The sequence below is a fragment of the Amphibalanus amphitrite genome, unplaced genomic scaffold, assembly GCF_019059575.1.
Source record: "Amphibalanus amphitrite isolate SeventyFive unplaced genomic scaffold, NRLGWU_Aamphi_draft 000925F_arrow, whole genome shotgun sequence".
Classification (NCBI taxonomy): Eukaryota; Metazoa; Arthropoda; class Thecostraca; order Balanomorpha; family Balanidae; genus Amphibalanus; species Amphibalanus amphitrite.
In genome coordinates, this window is record NW_024882419.1 from 125876 (window position 1) to 139662 (window position 13787).

The 13787-nt window shown below is 56.0% G+C and overlaps 1 protein-coding gene across 1 annotated transcript in view; it reads right to left on the reverse strand.

Annotated features, from left to right (window-relative positions):
- Positions 1–13438, reverse strand: part of LOC122368128 (disintegrin and metalloproteinase domain-containing protein 10-like) — a 73843-nt gene extending 60405 nt beyond the window's left edge. Inside the window, exon 1 of the mRNA XM_043341795.1 lies at positions 13050–13438. Within this exon, the coding sequence (XP_043197730.1) occupies positions 13050–13122 (73 nt within the window). The 5' untranslated portion in view covers positions 13123–13438. The remainder of the gene's footprint in view (positions 1–13049) is intronic.
- Positions 13439–13787: the final 349 nt, after the last annotated feature.

The window sequence follows — 13787 nt, forward strand, 5'->3', positions numbered from 1 at the left end:
AGACAGGATCAGTCGGGGAAGGTCGGCTGTCAGGTTATTAGCTGCTCGAACAAGCCATTTGTCATAGCGTGAGGTAAGCTCCAACAGAGCTTATGGCCATTATTTTACGAGTTGAGCCAATCCACTAATGGAACTCCTAGCCGAAAGGAGTCCCGCATCACTTGCCCGAACCGTATATTTTGTGGTGTTCAACCTGCCTCGCCGCAAAGCCTTATTTCTGAGAACAACAGTCATCAATACTGGGGCAGTCGGAGTTACATAAAACAGACGCCAAATCGAGTTGAAGCAAAACTCACATTATACTTAGCGAAGTTTGAAAATGCATGTAAGAATGGTCGGGTGCAGCCGACAATCATGTCCCGTTTTGTGAAGATATCAACCGGTTCATTAGGTTACGTAATCCATCCTTATTCATTATTCAACAGAAGACGGAGGAACTCGTGGCCGAGACCGGTGACCTTGACAATTTGTTGTGAGAAAAACAGAACAGAGCCTTGATGCTCGCCGAGCAAATTTGTGTGTCTATATTTAGGCACACTGCTGAGAGCATTAGGCAAAAAGAGAATTACCTATTCAATTTGCAAAACTAATGACTTCGTGCTGTACTAATGTATTATGGAAATGTTGCGAAAATTAGGTTAACACAAGCAGCGCGAGCAAAAATAGAAGTCTGAACAGTGTTTGGACGCCAGAGGTCTCACGCTATGACAGAACTAAAACACACTGCTGCCAACGGGCCATCGCCGATAATGCCACAGTAGGCATCGATCAATCGATCCCGTCTCTAAGCGTTCAGCCCGGGGCAATCCGATTGTCCGGATAATCCCCACATTATTGAGCCCGTGCCAGCTCAATCCAATGTAGCGACACGGCTTCCTCCATCCCGTGTACACGGCCGCTCCAGCCTGTGTACACGGATAGCTCCATCTCCTGGATACCTTCCTCTCCCTCCAGCCTGCACAATCTGCAGCTGCCGAACGGCTAGTCACTGGAGCCGTGCGATCGCATAGGCCCGGTGAGACGGAGCCAAACACGAGAACATTGCATCATACACGGCGCCGAAATCGCGGCAGTAGCGGCGGCGATAGCGGCAACTGCGGCAGTCACAAACGCCGTTCGATCGGGACGGACTTGGACGTGCCGTACGTGTAGCCGACATTTGTCTCTCGATCGGACGGTGTGCCACCACATGTCAGGACCGTTCCCGGCCGGCAGGCGGTCTGACACGGGTCCCTGGTGGGTAGAGATGGAGGCACAAAACTATTATATTGCATGAAGGTTGATGGAGAGAGCAGCCAAAAAATGAGTGAGACCGTGACAGTTCGTCAGCTTCAGATGGCAAAATGTCTTGTCGACCCAGCCAACCCGTCAGTTTCCAACGAGCAAACGGGATGCTTTCCGTATCAAATCAACCACATAAAATCCATCTCATCGCCTGCGACTTCGGACAGCTGGAGTTCGAACTACGTGACACTATATAGGATATTCAGCCGGAGTATCCACCAGCGATATACGCACAGGATATCCGGCCACTGCATTCACTAAAATATAGCTGCCCTGCCTTCCGGGGTCAGCCGGCAGCCCAGAGGCCGCTCGCACCATCACACGCCCGGTGACGTCGGCAGGCGCACCGTCAGCTCAGACGCCGACACCGGGGTAACGAGGATCGACACGCGAGCCGCCACCACCCGCTGCCGGCGTCTCAGCCGGGCGGAGCAGAGGGAGCCGTCCCAGGCTGGCTGCACCGCCGCGCGCCGGGCCGGCGGACCACGCCGGGGCGCCGCGCCGGCAGGCAGGATGGGGCACACGAGTTGTTTATTTCGACTGAGGGACCTTCGAGGCTCCAGGACGACCACATCTGCACAGGGGTAAACAATGCATACGATATTGAGTGTCCGGTGAATAATGGATAAAGAGGCATAAGCATAAGTGGTGAAGCATGCTTAGTTGCTTACTAATCATGCAACTATTTACACAATGTGTCTGTGAGAAATTGTTAATGCTACGTCTGAATCGAGCAGGCCAACTAAGTCCATGACGATTGTTAACCAATTCTAATTCGCCATAACTATCACTCGATAATAGCCAACGGCCCAAACTACCCACAGTTGACGCGGCCACCTGCTCTCAGAATCCAGTAGCAGGTCGTCCATTGTGTCCCACGAGCTGCAACAGCATTCATCGATCGGCCGCGTCGGCACTCCCAGTGAAAAATGGAGGAGATAAGAGACATTGAGCAGATAATCCACTCCGTCTTCAGTCAGCAGTGACACGCACATTGAGACGGTGCCCAGCTGAGTACGGAAATAAGGCCATTGTTCAGTGCAAATAGATAGCTCGGGGAGCGCCAGCTCGGTACGGACATCGCTGCATTGCACCATGGCTGTTGCCACGTGAAATACCACCCGAGCAGTAGGTAGGTACCGGGAGCCGTAACACTGCGCAATGCGCATCCCCATCCCGATCGATCCTTCCGCAGTTCGCATTACCGACTGAATCGCAGTGGCATTCACCAGACAGCTCACTGAACTATTTCCATTGAGGCTCCGAGAGGCGCCACCTGATATTCCCCGCTCCCCAGTGCGCGACTGCTACTCTGGCACAAAGCGGAGCATTAGGCCAAGTCGCCGTGCACGGGTTGGCCGCTAAGTTGGCACGGCTCGGCCTGTCGGCGGCTCCCGGAAGGCTCCGGCGACTGTCGTGCAACGGCTCAGCTGTCACCGGCGCGCCCCAAAGGCGGGGGAGAGGGGAGGGGAGCAGGGCAGCACCCCAAATAGGGGAGGGGAGAGGGAGGCGGGTGGAACAGGGGGCGGGACGGCACACCAGGCGGGGCAGGAGTGGATAAGAACGTTTGTGAAACAGGGAGGGTTGAAAGAAACTGGAATGGGCGCCGCGATAAGACTGAGGAATGGTCCAGGCCTAGGACGTGGCTAGGATTAGGGGGGGGGGGAGATTGAGGAATGGATGAGGCCAGGGTTGTGGATAGAACTAAAGAGAGACTAAGGAATGGTCCACGTCCGCGTTGTGGCTAGGACTGGGGGGGGGGAGAGGAGACTGACGAATGATCGAGGCAGGGGTTGCGGTTAGGACGGGGAGGGACTGACACGGATAGGGGCTGGAGAGACACAGGGGAGCTCGCCACCGCTGCCGTGACGCGGTGTTTACCCAGCTGGCATTCGACGTCACGACTGTCTCCGAGTCAGAGGCTGATTCAGAGCGACCAGAATCGCGGCGACATTACACCACTGACCACAGCTTCGAGCATGGAAAGAGAATTAATCACACGGGCAGAATCCCCCAGTTAGCCCCACAATAGCCGTACCATAGAATCAATGAATAACTCCACACGAAGACCACCGGCCGTCGGTATCTCTTCTCCCTGGTGTTTCACCGGACAGCAGCTGCCCAAAGAACGCTCGATCAGCTGTAGGTGGTAGTGACGGCTTGAGGGAGGCGATCTATCTGCGCGCGCACAGTAGGTGATAATGAATCACCCGTCCGTGTAAAAACAAACCAGACGCCGGCTGACGGTGCGCAGGGCACCGGGCGACAGGTCGACAACTGACACGGCGGCCGCCCCGGGGCACAGGGCGCAGGTCGGGGCGCGGGCACGCGAGTGGTTTGTATCAGGTCGGAAGGGGAGGGGGCTCACTTATCATCCTGCCATGACAAAGACCGAGGTCGTCGGCACGTGTGGTGTGAAGGGCCATCCTTTCCGTAACGAGCACTGCAAAAGGTCACCATTAAACACCTCGCTACCTCACACCGTCCGACGGCGACCGACAGGAGCCACCGTGGTCTTAGTGAAGTCAGGACAGGCAGACACACGGCCCTCGCCGGCGAGTTCGGGTGCGACCGGTGCCACCGTCAGGCGTCAGGTGCCACTGCAGCAGGGAGACACGTCTACCAAATGCACCGCCTGATAGCACTGCTATTTGCCACGTAATCGCGCACTTAAAGGTCAGACAGTGAGGTGATATTTGTAGTCGCGTCGACAGCAGGACATGTTCACGGAATGACTGATGCGGAGCCGCCATGACTGACGTCTGTGTACAATCGTCGACACGCGAATTAGACGCTCCGATAGGCGACTCGAGGAACCATCAAATCGGTAACGACACGGCGCTCCAAACAACCTAATATGACGCCCACTGCCACAGGCAGTCATTACAGGTCAACGGTTCATCGTAGCCCCCTTTACACGTCAGTCATCCCGTTTTCCACGATCAAATGTCGGTAATCTAAGCCAGTCAGATATTTATAGTGCACTGGCCGGCGTCTGCCTACCCTCCTAATTCCTCAACTCATCATCTGGCAACCACAAGATCATTACCAAGGGGAACAATCCATCATCGTGAAACATACTCCACCCTCGGTCCGACCATTCCCCGTACAGCCCCCGGCGTCGGGCCCGCCCTGGCAGTGCTCTCCCTCCCCGGCAGCGCCCGTCGACCAAATCAATTCGACACCGTTGATCACCGCCGGTGGCCAATGGTCGCGGCGGACCCCCGAAATCGACCGGCCCGCCGCCGACCGTGCACCGCCGGTCGGCGTGCATTATTGACCGCTCGGCGTGAGTTGACAGCAGCGGTCGGCCGTCAGCACCCCCGGCGCGACAGACAACAGTCGCCGCTCCGTTCACCGACTGACTGACTGACTGACGGTTCGGACCACCGGCTGATCGATCCACAAGGAGTCAGCTGCGGCGGCCGACGACCCACAGGCACACACGCGCTCGCCGGCCCACGCTCCGCGTTCTCACGCAGCGGCCGGTGCAACAGGCCGAGCGACGGCGCGGGTCGGCGTCTTGGCTCCTCAGAAGTCAGAACGTCATGGCATGTCACATTGTCACAGCAAGAAACGGCACGGCACGGGAGTGACGGGACAGCAAGTAGCGGCACGGCACGGGATAGCAAGGAACGGCACAACAAGGCTAAGCACAGTCCGGCACGGTGGTCATTGGTCAGGGTTCCCAGCCAACTACCAACTGACAGCTTGACGGCTTCGTATGCTGGTTGTTTGGCCCGGCGGCGATTCAGTCAGCCCATTACAGCTCCACCGCAGCAGGCAATGCCGGGCAGTTATTAGTTACTGTGGGCCGATACGCTAGTTACTGTGGGCCGATACGCTAGTTACTGTGGGCCGATACGCTAGTCTTGCGACAGAGCAGCGCTAAAAGCGTGGGTTGAGTAGCCAGCTACCAGGAATTGCCCTGTCAAGCTGAGTAAATAAGATAAGTTCAAAATAGATCACTTCCGACGTCAGACCATCAGCGAGAACCAAGTCTGAAACCCCGACACTGACACGGTCCCGGCGCACGGCCGTGGCACGTCGAGTCGATATTTTCTCACGGTCAATCAGCGTCGGCCTCTCACGCTGATATGCAGTGGCACACGCCGACAGATTTTCTCACCACGACCTGGGCCAACAGAGATGTCAGAACACCGCTCGCTCAGCGACGTGGCTCGACACATTTCCCGGTGATCTGTCGCTCGGCACGACTCGACCACGCCGGCCACGTCCCGGCCATTGTCCGACCCTGTCCCTGCGCTGCCCGCCCCCAGTCCGTCGCAGTCCTGTCGCTGCTCGCCGGCTGCGTCTGACGTGTGTGTCCGCCCGGCCGGCTGTGCAGGGCGGGGACGGGGCGGGGACGGGGACGGGGCGGGGACGGGGGCGGGGTGGTTGAGGACACCACTCCAGCCGGCCCGCTGACCGGCCGGCCGCCGCTGTCCGAGCGCCGTGACTCAGACGACTGCAGGCTTGGTCAATATCCGCCACTGCACGCCGTGCCGAGCCGGCTCCGTCCAGTCCGCGAACCGCGGCGCCGCCGGAGCCGAGAGAGCGCGGTCTGTGGCGCACATACACAGCCGCTCATCCCTGGGGGGCGGCGACGCCCTCCGCACGCAACCCATCATTAGTGTGCAGCCTGCACCGCAGTAACGCGTTGGCTGTGCCGGAGCGGAGCGAGGCGCCCGAGCCTCCGCTCGACGGCACCGGCGACAGAGGCGGAGACGGTCTGGCGGCAAAGGTCACACGGCACGCATAAACTCCGCCAAAGGGGAGTTTATGCGTCATATCAAAAACTTCATATGTAACCACACGGGCGTGTGACGCGCCGGCGTCGGTGCCGGCAGAGCCAAACCGTTCGTCGACGCTCCCTGTGACCCTGAGGCACAGGCGCGGCATTGGTAGTAGCGGCCGCGCCGCCGGCACATAGGCCGACAAAGGCAGCGGCAGTGGCGGCAGCGGCGGACGGCCGAGCGCCAGTCGTTGACCCCCGGCCCGGCGACCGGCGGCGGCCAGGGGCGTCACAGTCGGCGCGCCGCGGCGCGTCCGGCCGACGGGACGGGACGCGACGGAGGCCGGCGGTATAGGTCACGGGCCAGTCATGACAGAGAACCGGTCACCGGCACACAGCTGGCCGCCGGCGAGCGATGGATTGGGGTCGGCCCCGCCCCCGTGCACCGTCGGCCGCGTCGTGCAGCGAAAACAGCCGCCGCGGCTGCAGGCGGACGGTGCCAGTCTCGCCGCCCGGCCCGGTGACGCCGCTCACAGGCCGCCGCCGGCGCGTGAGTCCCGACCGATCGCTGCAGCCGACAGCACGCGACCGGGGACCGCGAGCCATTCCACAAACTCAGTCCGCCGCACGACGGCCGTCCAATTTCACCGGCTCCCTCCTCCGGGGATAGCGTTCGGCATGTCGTACAGAAGCGTCGCTCAAAATTACTCGGTCGCGCGCCGACTTATTCATGCCGAGGGCCGCGGTGCCGGCTGGCGGAGCGGGCTGCCGTGATCGGCGGTACGGTGCCGGACCGGACCGCTCGGGTCACCGGCCAGCCAACCGTGACCACCCCGCGCGGCCCGTGCCGCGCCGTGCCGACCGGCCGCGCTGCGGGCATGACTCAGCCGCGGCCGTTCGGCGCTCACTCCACGCGGCACGGCGAAACCGTTCCGCACGCGTCCCTCCCCACACGCCGACATCAGCGAAACCCACGCGTGCATACGCCCCCGGGGAAATATCCACAGGATGTGGACCAAACGCTCATGACCCCGTCCGACAACTGTTGGATTCCCAGATGGATACAATGCCGGCCGTCTAACAGCAGCACTCCCGGGTCCGTTGCAGTGGCTCAATTCGTGCCGCCGAGCTCTGCCCGCAAGCCGCCCGGCCGTCCGCCGCCCGTGCGAAGAGGCAGCCGCGGGCAGCGTCTGTCCTCCACAACTGACCACCGCGGCCCGAGGCCGGCTCCACCAGAGCGGCGCTACCCGAGTCGGCGTGCTGCGGCCACCGGCGAGCCGGGCGCCCGTGAGAACGGCCGCCGTCATCAACATACATGGGCACGCGCCGGCGCCGGGCCGGTACACACAGCGCCGAAACACACACCCAGATCCGACAGTTACCAGCTCGCTATGGTCAGACGGACCGCACAGTAGACCGCGGCGACGGCCTTCGGCTGAGCGGCGCGGGCGCCCGCGCTCGCCCAGGCAGACAAAAACGGCCACGTCTGCTGACTCGGACTGAGAAATGGTGACAGTCTGGGACATGCATCAACAAGTCAACTGTTGAGCGGATTCCGGGTCACAAGAGCGCACACAGGACGCGTGTCCAATGTGTGAAACGGAAGGAAGCGACAGTGGAAGACGACGCACAATGCGTAATGCTCTCAGTGAAAATCCACATTAATAGCGGAGAGAGTTACAAAGTCACTGTTGGACTAGCTAAATCCGGGCCTCCTGCAACGGTATGATGGGAAATTCACACATGCGTAAGAGAAAGTACATTTCATGGTAAGCTACTTGTGGTTGGCGTAAATAGCTTAACGGCTTCACGGCCGCGCTGAAACGCTCCACACCTATGTGTAGCCGATAAAGCTCGACAGTGAATCCCCGCCCCGGGCCGACCAGCTGCTTTATCTAGTCCTCCACCATCCGGGTGGACTATGGACCAACGCACCCCGCCCCCGCCAGCTGATCGCAGGGGCGGCGGTGGCGGCCGGCACCCCTCTGAGTCAGCCCACCCTGGGAACGCCCCTGCCCCGCCCACCGCGCCGTCCATACACAGGCCACAGCGCCCCTAACGCAGCCGTCCTGGTCCGCGCCCGTGCCGATCCCGTCCAACACAGGGCGGGTGGCGGCGGCAGTCACAGCCAGCCGCAGCCGACGTCAGACGCCACTGCAATCGCCGTCCGTTCGCCTCATTGTGATGTCATTGCCTCGTCACCGGCCCCGCGGCGGCGCGACAGCGGAAACACGACCGCGTCGGGCGCCGCTCGAATCACGTTAGCCACTCGACAGCCAAGGCCCAGTCACGTCGCGGGCGCACACTCAACACTCGACTCACGGCCTATCGACTGGCGTGTTGGGACCGGTCACGGCGGGTCGGGACGGGGCAGAGTGCCGGGCCGGGGGGACAGAGGGTCCGGGCACGGGTTCCGCACACGGCTCGGCCGGGTGACGGAAGTGGCGGCGGCAGCTGCGCACGGCTGACAGCCTTGATGGTCACGGAGACTGGTCGGTCACGCCCAGACGCCAGCAGCCGTGACATGACCGCGGGGTGGCCGGGAGGGGCCGGCGGATCAGGGCCGGCGCAGGGGTACGGCCCATCGCTTCCGGTACTGGGGTAACTCGCGGACCCAGCTAAATACTGACTGACTCCTTCATGCATGAAGGACCGTCACAACACTGAACTTCATCACCGTTAGGTCCCATTCTATTTTGCTTTATTCACAAAGGCAGAGCTGCATACCGGGCAGGCTAGGGGGACTGCGTTCCAGGTATGCGTGCCATGTGGTCCGAATCAGAGAGGAGGGTCGCAGCCGGCAACAGCTGCGCCCCACATACAGCTGCGCCGCTCTGCGCTGCCGGACACACGCGCTACCGAGGGGCCAGATTCATACAACGTCCCATTACTATGTACAGCACTTATAGCAGTTTTAGTCCTTTAGCTGTTCTCGGCAGTTTCAGATCGCAAGCACCAACTCAGAGAGAGTATGCTCTCTGCTGTTCTCTGCTCTCCTCTCCTATTCTCTGCTGCACCCACGGTCCGACGGGATGGACGCGACGGCTCTGTACCGAGAGGAAGGCCGCACCACGCTCCGACGGACGGACGGGTCTGCACTGAGAGAGACAGGCCCACGGGCGGCCCCACGGTCCGATTGACGGACGGGTCTGCACTGAGAGAGACAGGCTCGCGGGCGGCACCACGCTCCGACGGGACGGAAGGGGGAGCTGTACCGAGAGGCGGGCCGCCGGAGGTCAGACCCATTAGTGGCCCGGCGGCCCGACCCAGCCACGGAGCGGAGAGCTCAGGCGGCCCACATCCCACCCTCGTTGCCAGGGCATGCGTCATAAACGGCCAGATGGTCTGATGGCTTGATGCTGAATGACATCAACAACAAATATTGTTGAAATATCAGACAGTCAGACAGGATGTAAGTTACACGCCTGAGCCAATGAAAACAGCAACAAAGGCTGTACAGTACTCCCAGTGAAATCATGCCCCATAATAAAGCCAACTACATAAGAAGGATCCCAGCCAATTTTTCAATAACTTTCCCGTAAAGCTAAGTGCAACCGACCACAATCCTCCCTTGAGCAATGAGCATGAAACCAGGCCGTCGAAGAACAGACGGTCGCTGCTCTGCGGACAGACTCGGCGCGTCCCCGGGAGAGAAATACATAATGAAATAAAGCACTGAAAACAAGCAATGCATCAGCCGCCAACCGGCGAGCACGAAGTTCGAGCCCGCAATTAGCTGCTGCCGCCGCGAGTGGGCCGGCAGGGCGGTAACCTGGTCAGTGGCCCGGTGGTGGCGGCACACTGGCACACTGGCGGTGTGGCGGACAGGGACGGTAGTACAAGGGTCACATGGGTGTCATGAGCTATTTCAGGGCTATAACAAGCATGTGAATACCTTGCCTTGTAGGCTTTATGGCCGCTAATACGGTGGGAAGGACGATACAATAGGAGACAAACTCTTGCGGGTAAAGTTTAAATTAACTCGAGTTGCTGAGAGCAGCCAGGGAAAATGAGTTTCAAATCAGGGCAACCCAGTGTGCTACATGTTCATTTCTGGCACGTTTATCAGCTGTGTGAAACGTCCACCGAGGCATGTCATACGTTTCATAGCCGACTGTTTGCCTGCTCAGAGCTGGAACCAAATTCAGAGAGCATTTATCACTCAAAGCTGAGCGACCGACGGCCGAGTCTCACGGGTTACCTACACAAACAGACCAGCACGAGGCTAACAGGTCCGTTATAGGTAGGTAATGTCCCAGTTGTAACAGCCGGACGTCATGCTGTGACAATGACAACTGCATGTGATGGGGATAACATGCAAGCGCACAGGTGAGCACAACCAACTGACACTGTCAACCGACAATCATTGCAACAAACAGATGCGACTGTCCACCCGAGCTTTCATACGACTGTCCCTTTCCACGTTGTAAACAACACTGCGCTCCGTCACCACCTGTTCATTGATCAGAATTCTGCACGCGGTGACAGACTGACGAATCTCGTCTGCGCGCCGCTCTGCCCGCCCGCACCCACTCGGCACTCCTCCGCGTCCTATCTGTGCCATCTCAGTGCCGCCGCGCACCTCGGCCGCTGCAGACCAGCCCGGTCTGACCTGCACAGCAGCGCAGCCATCTCGGAAGGCCGCCCGCGAAACCTCCAGAGAGGAGGACACGCACTGCTGCCCGGCCGGAACGCGCTGACATTGACCCGCGTGCAGCAGCACGCTCTCCGCAAGGTTAATAGCTGCTTAATGCTGCTTGATGCAGTAATGCAGACATGAAGGAGAAAGCAAAAGTTGGCGGAATTTCATTCCGCGCACCAACACAAAAATAACTAGACAATCGAAGGAAGGATAAACGTTCAGCGCTAGATCTGTGCCGAGTTCCGACAGCTTACACGGCTTTTGCAAGACGAGCTGTCAGCTGACAGCAAAGTCGGTGCAAGACAGCCGTAGCATTGTTCCCGGTAGGGCTGGCCTGGGCTCGTGCTGTGACAGGGTAGGGACGAACAGACTAGTACAGGACAGAAAAGCACGCCTCCCAACCACCCAGCTGCGACAGCGTGGGCGTGTTGGATTCCTTTCTCTCCACGAGAGTCCGAGAGAGGAGCCGAAATCATCCATTACAGAGCGCCACGGAGGGGGTCTGTGGCTGCCCAGCCCGCCAGCCGCCACACACAATAGCCGGGGAAGAACGGCTGCCGATGGCTCAACAATAACCGACGAGCATTCTCCGTCTTCACTGGGTCGTGACGACGAAATCGGAACGGCCTTGGCTCAGAGAGCAGCACGAATACGCCGGCAGACTCGCGCAGCAAATACCGGCCGCACCACGTGAAAGTGCAAGTCAATGTGCACGCACTTTCCTCTTTTATCTAAGAGAGCATTAACGACCAATCTAAAGGACTTTTCACTCGTATGCGAGTTACTGGGACCCAAACACCATTGCTGCTCTATGGAACTTCTGTGATGAGTTAAATCCCTGGCATCAGGACACCACCATTTACATTCTCACACTTCTGTTGCATTCTCACTTATTATTGTTCAACCATTGCTAAGCTAAACTCCTGTAAATCTAGATCAGGGATGCTGGGAAAGGCTAAAAAGCATCCACAGGCATCACTTCAACCAAAACACATAAGAAGAAACAAGAAATGACAATGAGCAGCTCCTGTTTAATAAAACCAGGTAGGCATCCTATGATAACAAAAGACCTGCCAACTTGAGAGGAATCATTGTTCAGACTGTTTCAGTAGCTGATTCAGGCCAAGGCCAGGCCAATGTTAAAATGATCCAGACCAACAAAATTTTCATCTTCTTAAAATCTTCAGACCAACAATCATGATCAAATACCAACAGAAGGCAAAAACAATGGAGTTATCCAACAACATTAAGGTCTAAGGTTAGTTGTTGACTTCCTGACAATGTAATCATGTAACTAAAGGTATATCTAATCGACTAACAGCAGCACAAATCACAATGTCATTACTTAAATAAGAAACAAAATGTGATTCTTGCATTTCAAAATATTCAATTTAATTTCAAATAAATTTGCCCTTGTTTACATAAGCATCTTAGGCTTATCCAGCTGCAAAAGTTATGCAACAGTATGCAACATGCAGAAGAGTTCTTCCTAAAAATGATACCATGTCAGTGCTGTTGGCAAATGCATGTCTTGCCACATCAGCAGTCACTGCATTGAGATATGTTTTAAGGCACTTGGGGCTTTGACACTAAAATAAAAACTCCATCAAGGGTAAAAGGTAGTTAGGTAGGCCCCTAAAAACAGCATTGAGGTAAAAAGTACCATTCCTGAAAACAAATGCTATGAATGTATTAAGTACTTATCAGTTCTGACTCACACTCAGGTGTGCACCCTACGCATTTCCCTTCACTATCATATATTTTCTGAATCAGTATGTTATCAGATAAAGCTCATGTGAATTGCCATAAGCTAGTAGGATGAATGGAAGTGAACAATGAACATGGCACTAGACAGCTGTCTTGGAACATGATATTGTTGGTGATATGTGCTTATCCAAACAGGTCCTCAGCCAAGACACACATGATGCTTACATCAATGATGATGACTTGATGAAGGACCTATGTGAAACTCTCATCTGAAATATATAAACTGAAATTGAAATAAATGGCTAGTGAAGTTCAAGATTGTAGGCAAACCATTGATGCCTAAAGCATCAGGATTACATGTAGGGAAAGCTTATCATTTTGAGTCTTTAACATTTGATTGAAAGCTTAAACAGCATAGGTAGTCGAATTACTTAAAAAACAAGCATAGTTGAATTACTTTAAAAACAGCTGTCACGCTGTGAAAATCGGCAAGATTCAGATAGAGAAGGAGGCAGGGCAAAAGTCCGACATATCTCTGCAAACAAAAATGGTATAGCTTTTGTGGCCTCAAACTACCACATTCTCTAACTGGTCATGCTCCTAAAATCTGCTGGTGCCAATCAAGCACCTGATTTCTGAGAAATATCCTTATACCTGAAAAGAAACTGTCAGTGGACTGACCTGCTTGGATGATGACACAGGCCAGCATAAGCAGGGCTGTTTTGAAAGCACAAGCTGCATTTCCATGCCTCATTTCTTGAGTATGTTTCTTCTAGTTCACTACACAACACCGATCCAGGATAACTCTATTAACAATTATATATTATGATGAGGATGCCAATGCGGTGACATGACACCTTTTATGCTGATTCTGATTCCTCAGGCGTCTCAACCGTATGCCACAACACTCCACACCCTCCACACCAATCACAAATGCTATTCTTGCAATGATTCGGTAAAAGAATGTAAGAAACAAAATGAAATATATCAGAACACTTCCACCAACCGCATCCAACAAAATCGCTCACAAAATCCACCGAGGAGCTCCGCTCACTGCAAACAAAGATATCTGCATTGATTCAAGGTTATGGCTAAATCCAGGAACTGATGTTTTGCGATGGCGGAAGCTTTTTATGCCTAATGACGTCATATAAATTTGAGAACTGTTATCCCTTTTTTAGCAGTTTTGCACCTGAACTTTGGCACTGGTTTAATTAGATTTGTAAAATAATAATAAATGAAAACAATCATTCGCTTTTTGTTTCAAACTCTAAATGCAAGTATTCGTTATATACGTCATATTGTGGTGATATTATACTAAGGCTGCCAAGTCGAGGAAAATTGCTTCCATATTAGAGGTATGCAAAACACGCGATTTCCCCCTACCCCGCTATAACCCAAGAGAGCTAAAGTTGAAAA